Source organism: Ursus arctos, unplaced genomic scaffold, assembly GCF_023065955.2.
Source record: "Ursus arctos isolate Adak ecotype North America unplaced genomic scaffold, UrsArc2.0 scaffold_16, whole genome shotgun sequence".
Classification (NCBI taxonomy): Eukaryota; Metazoa; Chordata; class Mammalia; order Carnivora; family Ursidae; genus Ursus; species Ursus arctos.
In genome coordinates this window covers 6,370,960-6,394,016 of record NW_026622830.1, presented here as the reverse complement: position 1 = coordinate 6,394,016, position 23,057 = coordinate 6,370,960, and the positions used below count along the sequence as shown (strand labels likewise).

Here is a 23,057-nt window from a genome sequence, read left to right as displayed (position 1 = left end):
ATGAAAGGGATCCCAAAGGCCAAAGCTGGAACAATTTGAGCAGCAAAATAAAGCAGTATGAGATTATACCTCGAATTATAAAATATCCACGAGTCCACATGAATAAATGACTGAGTAATGAGAACAGACAAATCTCTGATGCAGAAGAATTCCAAATGATGTATGCAGATCGAGGTGGAGGTGGGACATAACCCCCGCTCCTTCAGTGTGGGCCGTGCAGAGCGACACACTTTAGAAGAGCACAGTATGGAAAGAGAGAAAGTAACTTCCCAGGGGAGAAACCTAAGGAGTGTGACCTCAGGCACGTCACCAAGGCCAACACCCCCAGTGATAAGCCAGGGTTTCAGTAGGGACCACACTAATGGACAATGAACAGGAGAAAAGAAGTCTGCACTATCTTCACATTCTTGAAATCCAAAACTATTCTAAAATAAAATTCTTTCTAAAAAGAGGGCAACTATTCACATATACATTTCCAAAGAAAACAGCTGTGGAAACACACCAGCCACAGTATTCCGCCTGGTACCTGAGTTTACCGGTACATTTGCTACAACTAAGGTATTCGGATTCTTTCATTCAAATACCTGATCCCATTAAGCACTCTCCTAAGACAGAACCCGCTACAGTATAATGAAAGGCACACTGCTGTGTAGGACAGGAACGCAGGAAACAGAATTAGCCGGGACAGTAAATGAAAACTTACAGTAGCAGTTCTCTGCTCATCAAACTTTGACAGTTTCTGAAGTTCCCTGTAGACAGCTCCGAGAGGCGCATATTCTAGAATTAGGTAAACTCTGGTGGCATCATGGAAATAACCATAGAGTCTGAGAATATTCGGATGCCTGCAACACAGGATGAATACTCTAATACCTGGTTTTGGAAAAGATACAAAAGTATGTACTAACTACTAATCCAACCCCCAGGTAAAACTAGTGAAAATTGGTTCTGGTCACAGAATGCCCCACCACACCCCTCGAGAATCTGAAACTACAGACCTACTCGGAAAAAATACAGACATCTGCAGTCAGTTGACAAACATTACAAGGTTATTAATGGACCTCAGATTTAGTTAAGACTATTTCCTTCCTTCAGGCCATCTTATTCTTAGGGGGTAAAATTCAGCTAAATGTTAATTCTCTGCACATTAGAGAGAGAGAGAGACACGGCACTCCCACAGCAGTTTGATCCCCAAACACTAGGAAACACAACTTCAAAGCCGTGTTCAGCGGAAGAGGTGGGCTGCTGAGGACTTTGGGCAGCTGTGAACACAGCCCAGGACGGCAGCCCTTCAGCTCCCATCAGCTGTTGTCAAGGAAGGATACAGGCCTGATGCGGACAGGTTTGTAAGTATTAACAACTGATTTCAAGTCTGAAAAAAATACTGAACGCAAAAAAAAAAGACCCACTGGCCAAAGTCAACCTGCACAGGCTGCCAGTTGCAACCTCCGCTTAGAGCTCAGAAGTATCAGTCCCCTTCATCATGGACACACATACACACACACACACACTTGGCTCACGTACATAATTCATTAACAAAGCATAAACCTCCAAGTGATTTTTTAGGACCACAGCCCTTGTCTAGATAAATCCTCGGAAAATGACGAACTAAATCACTCTTTGCAGTCATGTGGCGCAGGCCTTCTGCCGTTTAACTATTAGTAACTAAGTTCTGCACCACATTCTTTTGAACATCAATCTGGAAACTTACCTAAGGTGGGATTGTATTTCTACTTCTCTTCTCAGCTGATGCTCAACTCCTGCTTTCTCCAGTTGAGCTTTAAATAATACTTTAAGAGCCAGGATAAACTTGCTTTGTTTTTCTCTCGCCAAGTAAACATTACCAAACTTTCCTTTACCCAGTGGACGACCAATTTCAAAATCTTCCAAAGCCCACTGCCTTCTAGGAAAAAATTTGAACATTTTATTAAAATGTGAAGAAAACAAATCTTTTCTAACAATTTATTAATGAGTTGTAGATATACCTATAATTTTATATTTGAAGTTGTTTTCAATATGTACCTCGGCAAGAACCAAGCCAATGAGCACTCTATGTGAGTCTCCGAAGTCATTGAACTCCCCACTCCCCACCTGCCAGTGGCTGTATGAGTCAGTGACAAGGAACAATCTGGACTTTTAGAGATGAAGCACCAATGCAAAGTGTCCCAAGGCTACTACTACACTCTGAATTACAGACCTATTACCACCACCACTGAAGACCACGGGAAAGGTTAGGTAAGTAACTGGAGAAGTCTTCAGAACTCTCTGTGGGCCTCTTGTAGACTAACCATAGCCTCCTCCTCCATCCCAGAGATGCTAACTCTCTGGGGTGGAGAATCACTCTGATAAAGCAAGTGGGATGGATCCTACAGGTGGGGCAAGAACCACTGGATTTAGATTCTCAGAAAGCTGCTACTATAGGCAGCGAAAGTAAAAAAACAAACAAACAAAAAACCCCATGGGCTCATTCCTGGCTCCTCCTACTACATTCTAGACATTACATTCTACATTCTAGAGTCTAGACAGTTCAGAAATCGAGAGCAGACTTCTGCAAAATATCTGGGGAAGATATTATAAAGAATAATTCAATTAATACTGTCAAAATATTCATAGAGTCATATATACATGTGTCTATAGTTTTGCAACATGACTGCCTTTTGCTTAACAAACTTGCACTTTTGTATAAGAATAGAAATAAATATAGAAACATACCTAAACTATAATATATGTAGTGATTACTTCTGAGGGTAGAGAGGAACTTACCTACACATTTCTGTAACAGATTCATACAAGTTTTTCTCTAAATTTGGAAAGCAATAAGAAAAGCTTGAGTCCCCAGTAAACATTAAAATCCACCCCCCCCCTTTTTTTGAAAGGCTAGAATTCAGAAGCATTTATATTTTGAGTGAAAATATAGAGACCTTTTTATTTTTTAATGCGTTCCCATAATTAAACTTGCAATGGCATATTCTAATAGAATGATAGCACAGGACTTTGTAAATAAGATAAAGCTTACTTTTTTGTTTCTTCATTTTTCTGTTTCGTTGCCGGTTCCTTTTCAGAATTATTTCCTATATAGAAGAAGTTAAAAATCTGCTTTTAGAATAACTATAATTATTTTAGAATAACTGTAAGTAATTAAAAACCTATAAACAGAAATGAAACAAAGAATGGTCACCAAAATAATAACTGTATGTCCACAATGGTAGATCTGGGCTGTTTTTAGTTTTCTTTATAGAAAAAAAGATTATCACACCCTAACCTGACTCTTACCAGGTGAAGGCTTTACAGATTTCTAGAGTAAAGATGAGCAGATATATACACCTAAGCCCTCTGATAATTTAAAGCCTCAAGACTATGCAGATTCTCCCAGAAGCTTCAGTTTCCAAATGAAGAGCTTCTAAGGCAGAACTGCCAGTCTCTCCCATGATAAGCTCCCACTCTTCACCTTTTCCCCCACTAGGTGGGCTAGTCCACTGTCCATATGTGGATACATATGTACAAGGTATCAATGACGTGCAACAAAACGTAAACCAACCACCTTCCTTCCACTAGATTAGTTGCCAAGAGGAAATCTAAAAATAGAAGCCACTGAGTCAGCAAAATGTACAATAAACCAATTCACAACAGGGTGCTAAAGTCATTAGCCAGAGGCTATATAGGCCATTTCCACTTCACACTCCAGCAGCAGCACGGTATGCTAACTGGTTTCTCCCTCCATGCTTCACTATCTCCATTCATGCCATCACTACGACCACCATCCCTATGTCCAGTTGACTGCCCAGTTCTATCCAGTCTGCATCCTCAGTGAGCGCTCAAATTGGTCTGCACTTCTCCATCCTGGCTGTGTCTGAGGGTAAGCGAATGCTTCGGAGTCTTCGCTTCCTCCTCTGTAAAACAGAGTTAATAAGACTCCCCTCACAGTGGTCCCGAGGACTGAATGAGACAACATGGATGAAGGAAGCACTTCTCCTGAGCGTGAGCACGCAAAGCTGGTAAATAAGAACTATTAACATCCACCCTGCTCCACCCGGTTCAGGCCGCTGCCATCTTTGCCCTAACCCCCAACAGCCTGCCTCCTCTCAGCCACCCCGGAGTGCAGCGTTACTACCCTCCACTTCATTCCACCCATCCAGAGGAAGCTTCTTTCTAAAAAGCCAGCCCCTCCTCTGCTCAAAAACTTTTCAGCAAGTTCCCGATTCACAGGGGATGAAGCCCCACTACATGACATAGCCACAGTGCCCACCATGACCTTATCCAGCTGGCCTCAGTCCACCCAAGTCCGTCCACTTCCCTGACTGCCCTCCATACTCCCAGCCTTGGAACTTCTCAGCTCCTCAAGCATACCAGGAGGGTAGGAATCCGCTCTCCATCCTGGGCACAGGGCTGGCCCACAGGAGACACTGCTACTTCAACCTGACATATTTTTTCCCCATCCGCAGTAAAATGAAGTAAATGTGAGGGCTCCACACAATAAATGCAAGTCTATCCACTTGCCCCCCCCCCCTTTTAAGCAACTAGGAATAGTAACTACCAGTAGAAGTTCAAAAAGCTGGTTTACCAGGGGCTGATGATGATGGCTGCTCGGTCTTTTGGGTATTATTCAGTGGCCTAGAGACAGGACGAGGGACACTGGTGGCCTGCAATTGCTTCTGCTTCAGGTTCTGAACTGGTTTATGGCTGGAGACGAGCTTTTGTGCTTGTGGAGGAATTCGCTGGGAGGAATTTGAAGGACACAAGACCCGCTGGGCCTGGCCACTATTTGCAGATAACGGATTCTGAGAAGGAATTTGCTGAGTCACCGGAACACGTTTTGGACCATCACCAAGTGCAATCGTAGTCTAGGTTGGGAGGGAAAAATAAATTTCATGTCTTCATGAACAAAAGCTGAGTATTTTGAGAATTTCACAAAGTCTGTTTTCTAGTATAACAAAATACTGAAGGTCATTGATAATCCATGGAAGGGAAAGGCTATTTTCATCAGCGCTCCCAGAGGATATGGTTAGTATATAGTGGGAAGGAGTACCTGAAGGATGCCGCCCACCCGCCCCGACACCCCACCCCGAAAACTCATGCTCCCATAAGTAAACGTTCATTAACTAAACTGCCATCTGAAGAGGGAGACATCAAACACTTTCCAAGAATTCTCAATGATTTGGAAATTATCACTTGGCAAGAAGCTACAATACAGAAACTTTATACCAAAATCCCAATCCCATTGAAAATTTCTTTGGCAATACTGTACATTTAGAAAAAAAGACAAAGAAACACGTCAAAATATTCAACAGTGGTTATCTTCAAATCAAGACGTTTCAGAAGAGGGGCACCTGGGTGGCACAGCGGTTAAGTCTGCCTTCGGCTCAGGGCGTGATCCCGGCGTTATGGGATCGAGCCCCACATCAGGCTCCTCTGCTATGAGCCTGCTTCTTCCTCTCCCACTCCCCCTGCTTGTGTTCCCTCTTTCGCTGGCTGTCTCTATCTCTGTCAAATAAATAAAATCTTTAAAAAAAAAAAAGTCTGAATTTTTGCCTTCACCAGACTTTTTCCACAAAATACTTACTATTATTTACTAATGTTTCATTGTCCAAGCACTTACAAAATGGGTCTGAGCCAAAAGAACATGGCAAAGAGGTAACAAACAGGTTCTTCAAAGACCTATGCCAAAATACATTATTTACATGCCTATAAGTAAGGGATCACAAGTTTAAAAAATAGTTAATCCTAAGACCTTGAATAAATCAAACTAAAATGGAGTGGAAGACTTCCTCCAACTTCAATGGAGGAAATTTCCTCATAAACAAGGGAACAATGCTGGCAAGGGAAGCCTCAGAGTACCTCATAAGAGACAGTTTCCAACTTCCAAGTAAAAAGTCAACTACTTCTGAAATTAGCAACGTCCACAACACAGTAGGCATTGCAGGCAATGACGAACATTTTCAACAGAGCAGTTTTTTAAAATGATCTTTATCAAGTGTGCCTGGGTGGCTCAGTCAGTTAAGAGTCTGCCTTCGGCTCAGGTCATGATCCCAGGGTTCTGGGATCTCCCGTGTTGGGTTCCCTGCTCCGCGGAGAGCCTGCTTCTCCCTCTCTCCGTCCCCCTGCTGGTGCACACATGCTTGCTTGCTCGCTCATTCTCTCTCAAATAAATATTTAAAAATTCTTAAAAAAAAAAATAAAATAAAATGATATTTATCATAGGAATTGAGAATCGAATACAAGGACTCGAGTTAGCCTTTTTCTAATTGGTTATTTTGGACTTTCAGCCAGTATATTTAAAAAGGGGGGTAACTATCCATTTATTTGAAAATAAAAACTCCTCACCCTGTCAGAACAGCTAAAATCAAAAACACAAGAAACAAGTGTTGGCGAGGACATGGGGAAAAAGAAACCCTCGTGCACTGCTGGTGGGAATGCAAACTGGGGCAGCCACTGTGGAAAACAGTATGGAGGTTCCTCAAAAAGTTAAAAATAGGGGCACCTGGGTGGCTCAGTAGGTAGGACGTCCAACTCTTGGTTTCAGCTCCAGTCGTAATCTCAGGAGGTCCTGATATCAAGACCCAGGTCGGGCTCAGCACTGAGTGTGGAACCTGCTTAAGAGTCTCTCTCTCCCTCTTCCTCTCCCACCCTCCCCCACACCCTGCTCATGCGTGCTCTAAAAAACAACACATAGACATAAAAAACACAAAAAAAAACTTAAAGAAAAAAGAAAGGAAAAACTTCTAAAAACAAGAACCCCCCCCCCACACACACACAAATCAAGAAGCAAGATTTGTATTTTTATGCTGACTTCCTAGAAGGAATAAAATCTGGGGATTACTTATATTAAAGGATCTTTATATAAAGACTCATTCACCCAGCTGCTCCACAAATATTCATTAAATTCTAAGAGCCAGGGGTCTTTCCCAGGTGAAGCCTTCCTGGATTCCAACCTAGCCCAATCTGAATTGAGCACCCCTCGGCAGAATTACATATTCACGTATTTTATGAAGGCGTGGTACTGGCTCACATAACTCCCCAAAGGGGCTAAGCTCTTCAATATCAAAGACCATGTGCTTTTCAACACCGTAATCCCTGCCTCTGACACAGAACCTGGCCCAAAGCGATCTCCCAGGAAATGTTTGCTACAATGCAGCTTGACAGTCCTTTGAGCTTACCATTCCCTGAATCGTGACCAGAACAAACTATGGCAAAGCAATTTCATTTCTGGCAAGCAAGTAAGCACAAGCAAGCATTAGGCACCTGTTGTGTACAGTATTATCCTGCACACAGTGAAGGAATACAGATACTTAAACAGCTAGCTAGAAGACAAACCATAACAAGATAAAAGCTACAGTGACAATCAACAAAATGTTATTTAATGCCAAGAAAAGTGACTGACATCCAGGAATGTAGTAGAGAGTTCTAAAGTTACAATCCAAAGTAAAAGGAAAAAGCGCTCCAGATATAAAACCAATCTCCACTGGATTTTATAAATGTGATCGAGATTACATATTCAATTTACCTTAAGAGGCCCTGCAATGCAGTTTTCTTTAGATCTGTCCATGATGCCTGAAAAGAAAAAGAACCACCTTTAATTTATACAAAACCTCACGCTTCCACGTGCTGTTATGATAGATCAGGGTACAGCTCCTGATGAAAAAGCCTCCACAACACAGAATTTCACTTTTTCTTTGTCCAAATGAAGCTGGCATGAGAGCCTTGTTTTCTCAGGTGACATAAGGGACAGGTGTGGGGCCTCCGCCCCGCACTGCACCCCCCCCCCAGCCCCCAACTTCACTCCCTGAGACCTCCTGCTCTGCCAGCTCATCTCTGAAGGACAACTTCATCAGTGCAGGAGCCTGCTTCCAACCCTGCTGCCTCGTAAAAGCAGGTCCTCTCCTCGCCATAATGGACTCCGGCTATGACAGCACCTCTCCCCTTACCCTTCAACAACAAAGCTCCGGAACAGTCATTCACTCACCGCATCCACCATGTCTCTCAGCCTCTAGCCCTCCCCCATCAGGATTTCGTCCCCACCAAGGGGCCAGCTCATGACTGACCTCTACTGTTACCAAACTGGTGTCCCCAGCAGCATTTGACAGGGTGGCTCTTGTCCCACTCCCAGCCTCTGCTAGCTTGCAGGGTGGTCCCCCACGTCACCAGCTCTCCTACTACAACCTCCCTTGCTCAATCTGCCTCACTTGTGCCAAGCTGAATGAGTCCGACTCCACTTCTCCATCCATACCCTTCCTAGGGGCCCTCATCCAGCACCAGGACTCTAAACCATCTCTGAGATGATGTGGGTTTACAGCTACTACTCTAACTTCTCCTCTGACGGCCAGACTCCTACCTACCTACCTACCTGCTCAGTATCCCCCAGAAAGTTCTGCCAAGCACCTCAATCCCAACACATCCAGACAGAACCTTTCTCTCCTCCCGGCTTTTCTTCCTCTCTGCTCTCAGGAAGAGCCTGAGAACAGGCCCAGAAACACTCTTTCTTTTGCAGCTATCCTCATTCCCTATAGGAACCCATCCAGTCTCTGGGCTCTCAACACCATTCACAGGCTCAGGACCTCCAAACTCCCATCTCCAGCCCAGACCTCTCCCTTGAACTCCTACCAGTATAGAACATCTCCACCTGTACTCAGAGGCCCCTCAATTCTAAAATGTCTCAAACTGAATTCCTGCTCCCTCCCTACCCCCATCTCCCCAACCCTGTTCTCACAGATGTCTCCATCTCAGTTACTGGCAAACCCTACAGTCTGCCAGTTGCTCGGGTCAACTGATCTTCTATACGGTTCTCCCTCAAACCCCACATCTAACCCATCAGCATATCTCATAGGCTCTACTTCAAAATCACTGCTCAGGACCTTTAATACCACCACCTGATCAAACCAATGCTCTCTCCCTTCCATTCTTTGCAACAGGCTCCCAATGGTCACTCTGCTTCCACCCTTGCCGCATTATGGTCCATTTGCAACACTATGAAGTCAGCTATGTTGGACCTTGGTTCAGAAGCCCCTCATGGTCCCTCAACTCAAATTCAAAATCCTACTTGCAAAGACAGTCCTACAGTCTCAGAGTGTGGACCCTGACCACCTTTCTGGCCTTATCTCCTCTTGTCTATTGCACCAGCCATACAGGGCTTCTTTCTTTCCTCAAAGCAGTCCCCTGCCACAGGGCCTTTGTACTTCCTGTTCTCTCTACCCATTTGGTTCTTCCCTCATACAGAAGTGTGGCTTGCTCCTTCATTAAAATTCTCTGCTCAGACATTTCCTTTCTGACCATCTTGCTTTTATTTTTCTTCATAGCCCTTACTTAACATCTTACATAACATTACTCGTACTTGTTTACTTCTGCCTTCCCAGACAATATCCAGCTACTGTTCAGGATCCCCAAGGGAAGTAAGCTCCATGAGAGTGAGGGCTTAGGCCCATTTTGTTTATGTTGCCTCCCCGGAACATGTCTGGTACATAGTTCATATACCAGTGTTTGCGGAATGAGTTAATCCATTAAGAAAGCAAATCAATAATGCAAATAGTTTATAATACTTACTAAGCCCATACTGTGAGTCAGGCACAGCAACCTATCAAGTAAGTAGAACATAAACTCCAAGAAAACAGAACCTCTCTGTATTTTCCCTACCCAGGAGCTCTCTGAATCTAGAATCTCTAGAATCCAATCAGAAAGTGTTCCCCATCCCCACACTTTCACATCCATTTCAAATTTAAATAACTCCACCTTGAAGATGGAACCACAGCTAAAGAGGAAGAAGACCTTATATTAAACTGCAGGTTAGGAGAAATGACAGAAAGGAAAAAGGAGTTATAAGCTCGTGTTATGCAAACAATTTCACATACACTCTAAAGCTTTCTTCACTTTCCCTAATAATTACAAGTAGCAGACTAATGAGAGCACACAGGCTAAAGGATATTTATTCGATAGTCTTCAAAAGAAGCTAGATATTTGCCCCAATTGAATATACTTTTCCTCCTCAGGGAGATGAATAATGATAAACAGAATGGAGTAAGATTCTGATCCAGAAATTCTGGAGAGAGCCCCAGGAAAACTTTCTCAAGTGATTCCAGTCCATAGCCATGTTCAGGAGTCACATGACCTGATGACCTTCACAAGATCCCTGCAATTCAAACCACACATCCTGCTATTCTAAACTGGAAAACTGTTAAGATTGTATAGCGCTGTGCATTTAGACTTTTTCTTCATCAAACCTGCTAGTGTCTGCACAGACTTAGAGGAGAGTGGGAATGAGTATGTGGCTGAAAAGCATTTAATTCAAAGAACAAGAAAGGTTAAGGAGAGAGGAGGAACCGTTAAAAGTCAAGGGCAGTAGCTCCGTCTACATCTGGAGGGCATTTGTTAGAAATGGAGACTTTCAGGGCCAACCACAGACCTAACAATTCAGATCCTGCATTTTAACATCCCCAGACATCTAATATGCGCTGGTCTAGATCCACTGGTTCTCCATGAAACATCAGAATCACCTGCGAAACTTGACAAACTACAGACACCTGAGTTCTCTATGCCCAAGCGCTTCTGATTCATAAGGTGGGTCTACATTTTCCACAAGGACCCTCAGAAATCCCGATAAACGCAGTCCAAGATCTGCGGTTTCAGAAGCACTGGCCAAAGAAATCCTCTTTGAGGAACTTTTCATTTATTCACCCACTCATTCACCCAGGATAAGGGTCCTTCCTGGCTATTCTATCCACAGTAGCACCCGCTAAACCACACTACTGTTCTCTTGCAGGTTCTCTAGCCAGTTGGTTGTCTGGCGCCCCACCCCCGCTAGAACATAAACTCCCAGAGAGCAAAAACCCTCCTATTTTTTCCTAGCTAGGTGCTCACCGAATACGAAAACCCCATCAGAAAGCACCCCCACCCCCAATGCCGCTCAACAACCCCATGCACTGTAGGTGTTTGGTAAACACCAAGCGGCATCTTACAGGGCGCCCCAGTACCCGGGAGCAGAGGGGAGGGCGCTGGGAAAGCACGGGTGGGACAAAGGACGGGACCGGGGGAGGGAATGCAGGTGGGGAGAGGAAGAGGAGGACTAAGGAGGACCGAGGACGGCCAAGGTGGGGACGGGGCACCGAAGGAGACCTCGCTTCGACTCTTCCCCGCCGGCACCGCAGCCCCACCGCCCTCTTCCTTCTCACCCGTCCCGCCGCCGGCTAAAAAGCCACCCAGACCCGCCGCCCTCGCCCACCCGTCTTACAGAGCTATCCCAGGGTCTACGAACCCGCCGGCTCCCGCCTCCGACCCAAAGCCGCCGAGTCCTCCCGAGAGCTCAGCCGTTAAGATTCAAAGTCTTCATTTTAAATAGGAGTTAAACCCTCTAATCTGAATGCTGATTGGCCTGGGCTAGAGAGGCACTGCCTTTTGATTGGTTCACAGCCAACCCGACGGCTTGAGTCACGTCCAAGGCGGTGACAGCGCGCAGGCGTACTTGCCCGGTAAGGCCCCGGAAGTGTTGGAGCCAACCGCCCGCAAGACTTTGGCCGTTCTAGAGCCCGCGGTGTTCTCCAGGATCAGACATTTGTCGGAGAGACAGCATTTTCTTGGCGTCCATCAACGTTGTCGCGCAAGAGGTAAAGTCGGAGGAGATTAACGAACCACTCGAACGCGCCAGTAAGTAAGATGGCGAGAAGGGCAGGAGAGAGTGGGGCCGATCGATAGCGCAGTGCTCGGCGCTTCGCCCTTTGCGCGTGCGCAGTGAACGTGCGCTCAGAGCGATCGATCGGGCAGAATTCGCGCCTCCATTTTTCTGGGAGAAAGCGGGAGATCGAGAGAGCCGGACTAGCGGGTACTGGGGGCCTGGGATGCATGGAGAGCGGCTGGTGCGGTCCGCTGGGGTCTTTTCGGGACAACAGGAAAGATGAGCGAAGCGGGAAGGCCCGATAGTGAGTGGGGTGGCATGCGTCCTGAGTTGCCAGGCTGGGCCTGCACGCCCTCTTCTCTTCCTCGAAGGCCTCGCTCCCACCCTCACTCCGTCCGTAGTTTGCTTCTATGGCGGGATGTTAGCTGAGCTTCGTGAGGGGGTGTGTGTGTTTTCGCCCTGATCTCCCTTCCAGTTCCGGGTGTAGACAGTTCCTAGGCCTTGTTCTTCCCGTCCTGGGGCCTCGGCGTCCTCGCCTGCAAATTGGGGGTGGTAATTAAGTACTTACTAGCCCAGCGAGCAAATGTTCTGTGAGACTTGAGAAGCGGGCCGCGTACTTTCTCTTCTTTTCTAATCTTTTGTACCCCGCGATGCTCCTGGCATGAGTGCAGAGACAGGAGAGAATAGTGGTTAAGTTCTGGGCTCTGCTGTGGGCAGTCCTGGCGGCCACTTGACGAGTTACTCAGCCACATTTTCTTTTCAGCTTCCTAAGTTATTTCTGCCGGTTTCATCATCTCTGTTGTGTCCTAGTGTTGTCTACACAAGCATAGATTTATATACAGTTGCTTCTACGTGTGCTTAAATATTTTGAATGATTTCATTCAGTGAGCTAATGCTTGTAAAGTGCTTAGCACGGTGTCTGGCAAGTGCTTAATAAATGTTGGCTGCTGTTTTTAACACCCATCAGTGCAGCACCGTAAGGACTGGAGCTCTAAGGTCAGATAGCCGGGGTAAGGATCCAGGCTGTGTCATTGATAAGCTCTTTGATCCTGGGTAAGTTAACCTCTCTGCACCTCGGGTTCCCTATCTCTAAACTAGGATTAGATGAGTATTAAATGAGGTAATGCATATAAACTGCTTACACACTGGTGTTATATACTACACTTAGTCTAATAAATTTTAGCTAGTTTATCATTAATTTTTTTTTTAAGATTTTTATTTATTTATCTGAGGGTGAGCATGAGCAGGGTGAGGGGCTGAGGGAGAAGCAGGCTCCCCCATGAGCAGGGAGCCCTCTGGGAGGCTGGATCCCAGGACCGCAGGATCATGACCTGAGCTGAAGGCAGACACCTAACCGACTGAGCCATGCAGGCACCAGGCGCCCCTATCATTAAATTTTTAAGGAACACTACAGGTAGTCATCAGGAACGACACAGTCTAGAGTTAAACCATCTGTTTGCTAATCCTGGTTTCTCTAGGCACTGGTCATGGGACCTTGGACAAGTTATTTTTCCTTCTCCTCTGTAAACAAGATTACAGGGCCTCCCTTACGGGATGGTGTTGGGGACTAAGTAAGAAAAAACATGCTGAACATTCAGTAACTGTTAGCTATTCTTATGATCAGTAGTTTCAGTTATTCTCCAGAGGAGAATTAGTTAGAAAACATGGTTCCACACTCCTTACTGTAAGACACCCCCCTTCCAGAATCTTTCCCTGTAAAGTACAGCAATCCAGGCAGTACTGATGTTACTGCTCACTCCTCTCCTTTCTGGTATTCCTCTCTCTCCCCTGTGCTCTGACTTCCAATTTCTTGTCTCCCTGTGACTTCTGTTCTTTATTACTGGCCCCAGGCTCCTGTGGTCTTCTGGTAGGTGTCCAGACATACATATACATACAAACACTGATTTTTAGAAGTCAAATTTATCTGCTCATGTCCACCAGTTGGACTTATTTTTTTTTGCATAGATCAGAAACCATCATCTGCAGTTTTCATTTTACTTTCTAAGAGAGAACTTAAGCACTTGTGAACCAATCTAAGGGCACAATCCTTTAGATTTTTACCCTTTTTTTTCCTTCATTTTTTTATAGTTGTTTTGGCCATATCCTATTTGCCAGTATTTTATTAAGCAAGTCATCTTTGAATCTTTCCAAAGCACTCAACTTGATTAGTTTTCATAGCGTAGTGGCTTTTGTGCCCTTGTGTTTTTATTTACTATCTAATTAAATTGTGTAATTTAACAAATTTAGTTACAGTGTGTTTCAAGAATGAACTTAACTGACGTCAGTAAGCATACAGCTCAGCTGGTGGAAACAGTGTCTAGACATTCAACAATAGCAGCTGTCTTAACTATTGCAAAAACCAGTCAGTGTCTTAGAAGAAGTGGAAGATTCTGGGACAGCAATATAGAAAAAAAGTGGCAGGCAGGTAGTTTGACAGAGAAGAAAAATGGATGAAAAGTTCTGTAAATGTTCACTAACGTGATTTGAATGATTTCTGTGTGCCACTCAGCTCAGTGCTCTGCACATACCGTCTTATTTAACCTTTGCTAACTTGCTTAGCAGCTGAGGAACATGATCTCAGAGGAAGGAGGTTGATGACCAAAGATGATGGAACTAGTGGCCCTGGGATTTACGCCCCGCAAGTCTGGCCAGATGACTGTGTTGTTTCTGTGACTGACTAGTGCCTCTGCCCTTCACCATCCCTGTTTTCTCATCTTGCAGCTGGCAAGGAAATTGTCTTCCTCTTCTCCGAGATGTACAGAACCAAAGTGGGCTTGAAGGACCGCCAGCAGCTCTACAAGCTGATCATTAGCCAGCTGCTCTACGACGGCTACATCAGCATTGCTAATGGCCTCATTAATGAAATCAAGCCTCAGTCTGTTTGTGCACCCTCGGAGCAGCTCCTGCATCTCATCAAACTAGGTAGCTTTGAATGCAGATTCATTGATTCCGGGACAAGGTTCCAGATGTTTTTGAAATCAGAATTTTTCAAGATTATTTTTGTGTAGTTTTGATGCCTAGTATGTGTCACACACATGCTAGACACTGAAAGAGTAAGCAAACCCCAGATTATGAAGATTTCGAGCTGGTTCTAGCCTCAGGCTCTGTATAAGAATTATCTGAAGCGTTCTTTCATTGTGCTGTTGACCAGATTTCAGTTCAAATGGTATTTCAGAGTCCTCTTCACCTTTTCTAAAATAACCCACTGTCTTCCCCAAACCTCAGGTACTCTAAAACAGCAGTCCTATTTCCTTCATAACAGAATCACTATCTGAAATTTTCTTCATTGTTTCAGGTTGTTTCCCACACAGTCCGTACCTCCCCAGAAAAGACAGCAAGCTCAATAAAGATCAGGATCTTGTCTTGTTCAACAATATATCCTGGGTTTTCCCTGGGTTGTAGAAAGCACTCAGTAAAATATAGAATTACCAACATGTTTATACCCTTTGACGTAGCAATGCCAATTTTGAGAATTTCTGTTCAAATTTGAGGAAATAAAACGAATACAACTGAAATACCCAACAATAAGGAATTAGTTGTGAGTGTTCTTGTGTCCATCACATTGAGTCCAACAACATGATGTAGATAAACGTTACACTGGCCAGATGTTTATTCTGTTTGAGTCAATGAACAAGTTACAAAATATCATGTAGTGTGGTTCTATTTTTGTTTTAAGAATTGTAACAACTGTGCATGGGGAAAGGTCCAGAAGAATTCATTCCACCATGTTAACAGTAATTATTCCTGGGTCATCTAATAGAAGGTCATTTTTATTTTTGTGTTCATCTGTATTCCTAACTTTTCTTATACTAATAAACATACTGTTTATGTGATATGTGAAGTTATGTTTAAATTTAAAATGCATTTTCTTGAGAAACTTCTGTTTATTAAATATCAGCATTCTTTCAAGTATGTGTCACTCGTGTTAGTGCTAACAATGTATCTGACTTAATAGCCTCAAAGGCGCTACTAACAGATCTCAGCACTAAAATATTAAAATCCAGAATGGGGGAAAAATAGACAGCTTAACTATAGAACTGCTTTTTTTGTTTTTTTTTTACATTTCTGTAGTTGTGATTAAAGTAGAAAATTTTGGAGGCAAAAATCAGGGGAGCTGATGCAACCTCTTGGAGCCTAACCTTCCATATTGCCTATAGTGTCGTCGCTGTGCGTGCACCCAGGTCAATAGACGTAATTTTGTGAAGTGCTAAGTGTCATGCAGCTCCAAGAAAGAGTGAATTGACATTGGATCCAGAATTTGGTCTTGTCTTTTTCAAATAATATTTTTTCATGCACTTAATTTTTTTTTTTTAAGATTTTATTTATTTGAGATAGAGCATGAGCCAGGGGGAGGGGCAGAGGGAGAGGGGAAAGCAGGCTTACAGCTGAGCACAGAGCCCAACAGGGCTCGATCCCAGGACCCAAGGACCATGACCCAAGCTGAAGACAGACACTTAACCGACTGAGCCACCCAGGCACCCCTCATGCACTTAATTTTTATTCCTTTCAGGAATGGAAAATGATGATACTGCAGTTCAGTATGCAATTGGTCGTTCAGATACAGTTGCCCCAGGCACAGGAATTGACCTGGAATTTGATGCAGACGTCCAGACTATGTCCCCAGAGGCTTCAGAGTACGAAACATGCTATGTCACATCCCATAAAGGACCATGCCGTGTAGCTACCTACAGTAGAGATGGGCAATTAATAGCTACTGGATCTGCTGATGCTTCCATAAAGATACTTGACACAGAAAGAATGTTGGCCAAAAGTGCCATGCCAATAGAGGTAAAAAATCCCAGTAACGTATGTACTGTTTGCCTGTTGTTCATTGGGAGAGTGAGGGACCAGTTTAGACTGGACTTAGCATAGTTGGGTACTTTGAGTCAGATAGCTTTTAGATTTTGAGCTTCTGTTTTCTTATTGGTCTAGGTCATGATGAATGAGACTGCACAACAGAACATGGAAAACCACCCAGTGATTCGAACGCTTTATGACCACGTGGATGAAGTCACATGTCTCGCTTTCCACCCAACAGAACAGATCCTTGCCTCTGGTTCAAGGGATTATACTCTTAAATTATTTGATTATTCCAAACCATCTGCAAAAAGAGCCTTCAAATACATTCAGGTTAGGAATGTTTGGAAAGGAGCTTTACATTTTTTCTTAAAAATAAAGAGCTATTATTGTATGACTGTTCTCTTTTTTAAAGTAGTCTCAGTGATCCTATGAAACAGGAGGACACGACAAGGACACATGCCGCAGGTGGCTCGGGAATCTGATTTGCATGGACACGTGGTCCACATGCTGCCCTGTGCCCACCTTCTCTGGCCGGTCAGGACTGCTGGTCACAGTTTATGCAACAAGGGTTCAGAATCTGTATCACTTTTTTAAGGTTGCAGAACCCTGTTTAAAGACAAACCAACTTCGCTGAAAGTATAACTTAATGGGAATCAAAAAATTACTCAGTTGAAACTATCAGATGTTTCCTGGAAAAGTGACATTTGGTACCGTATTTTGAATTTCCAGTTCAGAAATACTAATGTTTGGGTAGTGGCTTCCACCTTTTAGTAATTTAACTTAGTTTTTTACTCAATATTTGGAAACCTAGGACAAATTGAAGAAGCTATTCATGTGTATAAGTTGTGTTAATCCTTCTTCGTTCATGTGTGAATGTATGCTAGCCTGATAATATTCCATTCTGAGTTCACCCGATGTTCATTTGCAAATAATGAAGCTTGCTTCTGCAGTTTTTGGAATAAATAATCTTACCAGTAAATAGTTTTTGAAATCTCTGTTCAAATGATACTTTCTTATATTCTAGAAAGTTCATTGTTCCTTATACCTGTGTAACGTCTGACCATTGTTTTATATGTTCTCTCCATCAACCAGCTATTTTCCACATCTCTGGATTTAATTGTTCACTAGTTGGTCACTTAATGTTAATGTCTCTGTCCTAACAGGAAGCTGAAATGTTACGCTCCATCTCTTTTCATCCCTCTGGAGACTTTATACTTGTTGGGACTCAGCATCCTACTCTGCGGCTTTATGACATCAATACATTTCAGTGTTTTGTCTCTTGCAATCCTCAAGACCAACACACTGATGCTATATGCTCCGTGAATTACAATCCTAGTGCCAATATGTATGTAACTGGTAGCAAGGACGGCTGCATCAAGTTATGGGATGGTGTTTCAAATCGATGCATCACAACTTTTGAGAAAGCCCACGATGGTGCTGAAGTTTGTTCTGCCATTTTCTCCAAAAATTCTAAATACATTCTCTCCAGTGGAAAAGACTCTGTAGCTAAACTTTGGGAAATATCAACAGGACGAACACTGGTCAGATACACAGGTATGCAAAAAATTGCTATTACTTAACATTTCTATAGCATGTTATGGTTTCCAGAACACTTAAATCTTCACAAGAGCCACACTGTAAATGTATGCATTGAGCAAGGCAGATGTGATCCCTCTTTTAGATAAGAAACCAAGACTTAGAGGTTAAGTAGTTTAGCCAAGGCTACAGTTTGTAAGAAGCAGAGCTGGAAATAGAACCATAGTTTCATAACCTTGTTCTCCATACGTTACGGCTTACACGAGATCTGATGCCGTGCAAGTGACATTTGAGACTCTGGTGGTCCATTTGTATGCCAATGGTCTGCCCTTTTCCCCTCAAACATAAGAGCACTCCAGAGAAAAGCCTAAGTTAGTGGATCTCAGTAAATATATGCATTAGGGAAAGAAGGCTGAGAGGGAAGATCTTGGCCTATTCCTAAGAGAGTGCAGGTAGCCCTAATAGTAACTTGGCACTGAATCTTGGTAAAATACTGTGTCTCATTCCCTGTTCCTCAGAGCTGCAAAGACTCTTGTTTGGTAGAAAACCTCCAGTAAACTTCACCTAGTTTCCTCTGTTGTGAGATGGTGTCATACACTAAAATCACCAGGACCAGAACTTTGTAAGAAAACAGCCATTGTAAGGGCTCGGCGGTGGTGGTTATTCGACTTTTAGAAAAGAAATCTGAACCACTAGGGTGCAGCACAGCCCCGTCAGATTTAGCTCCTGGTGACCAGAGTTCGCTTCCTGCCATCTGCCTGGCTTCTGACATAAACACAACTAGCAAGTCTTGGGAAGAGTCATTTTTATCATAATTCTTGGTGACTTTGTTGAAACACTTTTGTATGGAGCTATTTTGAAGAATTTCTTTAATTGTTACTGTTCAAGGACTGTGTTCTTGTTGCAAAAAGAAGATACGAAAGTGATCAAAGTAAAAGTGGGAAAGCCGCCTGCATCTCACAAGTAACGACCACGGTCTGTCTGAGTGTGGAAGACAGGGTGCACACTAGATTCTCACAGGATTTATCCTGTTTGGTCTTGTGAATATGGGGATGTTTCATGCTTATATGTGGCTTATTGGTTTGTTGTAATAGAGATTTGGGATTTGATTTTAAAATGAGATTATACGGAATTTATATGCAAATTCCCTCGTTTTCTAATTCACAGGTTAAGACTCCATGTCAGCATGCTTAGATCTGTGTTTCCAGCTTCAGTGTTTAGTTAGAATTCAAAGGATTCTTAAAATAAAGACAAGGAAAGACTATCAAGCCTTAGAAATGTCAATGTTAAAAATTAATTCAAAACAGTAAAAATTAAAATGCTGAACTAGGGAAATAATATGCATAGCATGTAAAGTGGACCCATATCAGGGGTCAGTGAGCTGAAGGGGAGCTAGGTGACCGGCGGTACCGTAAACCTAAGAAACGAAAAGGGAAGTATCTTTCTGTACTCATCAGATGGTGGGAATTTAAAAGATTGATACTATCTTGTATTGATCAACATTTTAGGAAATTACATATTTTATTGTACATAGTGTCAGCTGGGGAATATTTCTAAAGGGCAGGCTGGTGTCCCGTATCAAAATGTTCAGCATTGGACCCACTATGTGCACTCTTAGAAATTCAGACTCAAATGACTCTCGGCAAGTACGCACATGCATGCACGGAAGGATGTCCGTCCTGACGTTATCTAGAGAAGGGCAAAGGGAGAGGCAACAGAAATATCCCCCAGAAAGCATTGAGTAAGTGGTTGTTGCGCATCCTTTCCACGGTATGCAGCCTTGAAAACTAAATACTCACCCTGCCAAGCTGTGTGTGTTACACCTCATGCTGATCCTTGCAGCCGTCTTGAGGGTAGGTGCTGGAATTATCCTCCACAGAACAGAAGAGAAATTGAAGGTGTAACGGGGCTGTGTAATTTGTCCATGTGCACGTCGTTAAACCATGTTCCATCTTTATAGATGGCTACTACAGACTGTTGAGTAAGAGCACATGATGTATGCTCTGCTTTAGGAATGATGGACAACATATAGAGATATTGAGAAACGATATTCATCAAAACACTAACTCTGGATACAACGCTATCAGGCAGTTTTTATTTTTTTATGCTTTATTCAGTATTTTAAACATAAAATCTGTATTTTCATGGTCCTGAAAAAGCCTAAAGCTTCCTTTTGGAGAGCAGATGTTCATATCCCAGTGATTCTGTTCTAGGGATTTAATCCTGAGGAAATAACATGTTCTGTAGAAAGAATTTGTCACAGTGTTATTTGTGATCAGATACAAACTAAATGCCTAGCAGAGAAGGAATTATTAACTACTAATAGTGCTTCCTAACAGCGGTGTATTTTGCAGCCAATAAAAAACATCGAAGAATGAACATACCCAACAAAAAGCTGATTTAAACTGTGACAGAAAAGATATAATATAGCACCAATTTTGTATTTTTTTTAAGATGCTTTTATGCCTAGAGTACCTCAGAGCGTTCACAGTTGCCCGAAGTGGTGAGCGGGTGGTGATTTTCTTCTGCAGACTTTTTTGGAGTGTCCCAAATTGCACAATAAATGTGTATTCCTTCCATTTTAAAATGCTGTTTTGCCATCGACAGGATAATTAACCAAAGTACAGCAGTCTGAGGATGGAAAATGTAAAAGTGGACAGCTAGCCCTGGCACTCAGACCCTTAACCTCTCGTCTCTGCAGGTGCCGGCTTGAGCGGGCGGCAGGTGCACCGGACACAGGCCGTGTTCAACCACACCGAGGACTACGTGCTGCTGCCGGACGAGAGGACCATCAGTCTGTGCTGCTGGGACTCTCGCACAGCCGAGCGCCGGAACCTGCTCTCCCTCGGCCACAACAACATCGTGCGCTGCATAGTGCATTCGCCCACCAACCCCGGCTTCATGACGTGCAGCGATGACTTCCGAGCACGGTTTTGGTACCGGAGATCAACCACAGACTAGCCCACCTCCATGATACAGGGTTCTTTTCTCGAGGACTGTGCCCCTCTTGCCCCCGCATCCTGACACCAGCTCTGGTAGTAAGTCACTGCACCATCTGGCAGTTGTGCTGCCACCTCTCCATCCTTCTTGGATTTGTACAAAAGAATCTTTTTTTACCTTGATGTAGAATCATGGTGGGAAAAGTTGGAAACGCAGATCTGTGCGGTGGTTCTGCATTCACTGATTATTACAGTGTGATTTTCATCGGTTTTGTAAATACAGGACTTGCCATTTCTCTTGAATCTCTTGATCATTTGAAGAAGGATAGAGTATTAAAGTGCTTTCTAGATCTCAAGTGGATCTGTCCTGAGGAATTTTCATTTGGTAGTTTTGTCAACTCTTGTGCCTGTTCTCCACCCTGTTTGTCTCTGTCTCCTTGCAGAATACATTTTGACAGATAAGAAGGCATACAGCTCTGAGAATCAAGAGTGTTGTGCCATATTAAAACCATTTTAGAGAATCCATCGATTCTATCCTAAAATGACATCATTCTGAAAATAAAGCTCGAAACTCTAACTTTAGTGTTACACCTTTTTCACTTCAATAAAATTAGCGGCGGGTTTTTCCTGAAGATTTGTAGGAGACGGTATGTTTCATCATACCTCCCACATTCTCCTTTCATTGCTGCAATGCTTATCTTCAGTAAATACTTCTGATAAGATTATTACTGGTTGACGGAAAACCTAATTGAAGATCCATCCAATCTAATCAAAATTAGGTGACCCCGCTGCCGCTCTCCCGCATTGCTTGTTTCACAGACAATTAATATCCATTGACTTTGTTCTTGTGTAATTTTAAATCTCATTTTTCAGTTCTCTTCAGTATGAATCATCCCTGCTCATCGTGGATGCACACGGCAACTATGTTCTTGAAAGATTTTCGCAATTAACCAACCGATAGGGGTTTTCTTTTTCTCGAAACTTTTTAGAAAGTGATACTATTTCTCTGGATTCACCTCAAGCTAGGTCAGGGAACCCTAACCTCCGATCTGAAAGATAGACTTTGGTTTATATTTATCCCCAAATACAAATACCTCATGATCTGGGTAGGAGTACCTAAAAGTAGAATCTAGGGTCATTCAATAAAAATACTAGATAGATTAAAGTTAAAGTAAGTGTTTTATGTTATAGGAACTTTGAAATCTGAGGGTTACTGCATAAAAATTCTGCATTAGTCGTCCTCCTTAAGGATCATATCAACTCTTCGATCTATGAAACTATTTTAGGCATTCTTAACGTGTTAAATCAGAGTTTTAGTTCAGATTTCCAAAGAGCTGTATTTTATGGTCTCTAGTGAGTTTGGATTTATTTTTATTTTGTGTCCTGATTCTCCAGCTTTTGAACTTGGCCATCTGTGGGTGCTGCTTTTGTAAGATTAGAAGAAACCTACTGAATAGGAACAAGAGTAACCGGTTCCATAAAAAATTAGCAACCCAAACTCCTCGCTTCTTTTTCTGCTGCTTCTTTTGCTTTCAGCCCTATGAAGCCACAGCAGAGATTGAACATTTCTGCGTCCTTCTGCTCCAGCACATGCACTAGAGTGACCCCATTGCATTCCTGATGTCAGGTCTGCTGGGTCTTTTTAACTGTTCATGAATTTAAATAATGATGCCTACTCTTTCCAGTTCCTGGAATAATCTCAGCAGTGGAGCTGTAGTTTCAGGACTCCTACCTATAAGATCAAGATACTTTTGTGTGTTTCCAAAACAGACTTTTTTTTTTTTCTTTTAAAAATCACATTAAGGGGCACCTGGGTGGCTCAGTTGGTGAAGCACTCAGGTTATGGGCTCAGGTTATGATCCCGGGGTCCTGGTATCGAGTCCCATGGCTCCCTGCTTGGGGGAGCCTGCCTCTATCCTCTCCTCCCACTCCTCCTCTCTCTCGCTATCTCTGTCGCTATCTCTGTCTCAAATAAAACCTTTAAAAAAAAAAATCACATATTTTGAACTGGTATAAATGCCAGGAATATTCCATGGACTTGACATCAGCATGTCATTAACTGTACCACGTGACACCCTGGCTTTCAAACAGTGAATAATAAGTCAGGATAAGAACTTATAACTTCTATGTTATTTTTTAAAGATATGTGATTTCTAAAATAAACTTTTTGTATATAATGATAATTTAAA

General features: G+C 43.1%; 2 protein-coding genes across 7 annotated transcripts in view; one reads left to right on the top strand and one right to left on the bottom strand.

Moving 5' to 3' along the window:
• AURKA (aurora kinase A) overlaps nucleotides 1-11,528 on the bottom strand; it is an 18,578-nt gene extending 7,050 nt beyond the window's left edge. The window contains exons 1-6 of one of the 3 annotated variants that reach the window (XM_026503778.4): nucleotides 11,448-11,528; nucleotides 7,499-7,545; nucleotides 4,559-4,838; nucleotides 3,014-3,068; nucleotides 1,709-1,900; nucleotides 704-842 (exon numbers count right to left, since the gene is read on the bottom strand). In XM_026503778.4, the coding sequence (XP_026359563.2) occupies nucleotides 704-842; nucleotides 1,709-1,900; nucleotides 3,014-3,068; nucleotides 4,559-4,838; nucleotides 7,499-7,540 (708 nt within the window). In that variant the 5' untranslated portion in view covers nucleotides 7,541-7,545; nucleotides 11,448-11,528. The other 2 variants (XM_026503776.4, XM_026503777.4) reach the window with 2 other exon arrangements.
• On the top strand, nucleotides 11,466-23,057 carry CSTF1 (cleavage stimulation factor subunit 1). Of its 4 annotated transcripts, none has more exons than XM_057312460.1 (6): nucleotides 11,466-11,585; nucleotides 14,315-14,515; nucleotides 16,104-16,381; nucleotides 16,526-16,723; nucleotides 17,557-17,947; nucleotides 20,631-23,057. In XM_057312460.1, exons 2-6 carry the CDS (start codon nucleotides 14,347-14,349, stop codon nucleotides 20,888-20,890), a joined length of 1,296 nt encoding a protein of 431 aa, XP_057168443.1. In that variant the 5' UTR covers nucleotides 11,466-11,585; nucleotides 14,315-14,346; the 3' UTR covers nucleotides 20,891-23,057. The 4 variants fall into 4 exon arrangements, with proteins under 4 accessions (XP_057168443.1, XP_026359559.1, XP_026359558.1 ...); XM_026503774.4 differs by having other exon boundaries at nucleotides 11,534-11,625; XM_026503773.4 differs by lacking the exon at nucleotides 11,466-11,585 and adding an exon at nucleotides 11,697-11,800.

Coding starts and splice junctions, on each gene's coding strand:
- CSTF1 (XM_026503772.4), top strand. CDS start 11,873: ATGAGCGAAGCGGGAAGGCCCGATA. Junction 14,516..16,103: donor CCTGCATCTCATCAAACTAG/GTAGCTTTGAAT, acceptor TATTCCTTTCAG/GAATGGAAAATGATGATACT. Junction 16,724..17,556: donor GAGCCTTCAAATACATTCAG/GTTAGGAATGTT, acceptor CTGTCCTAACAG/GAAGCTGAAATGTTACGCTC.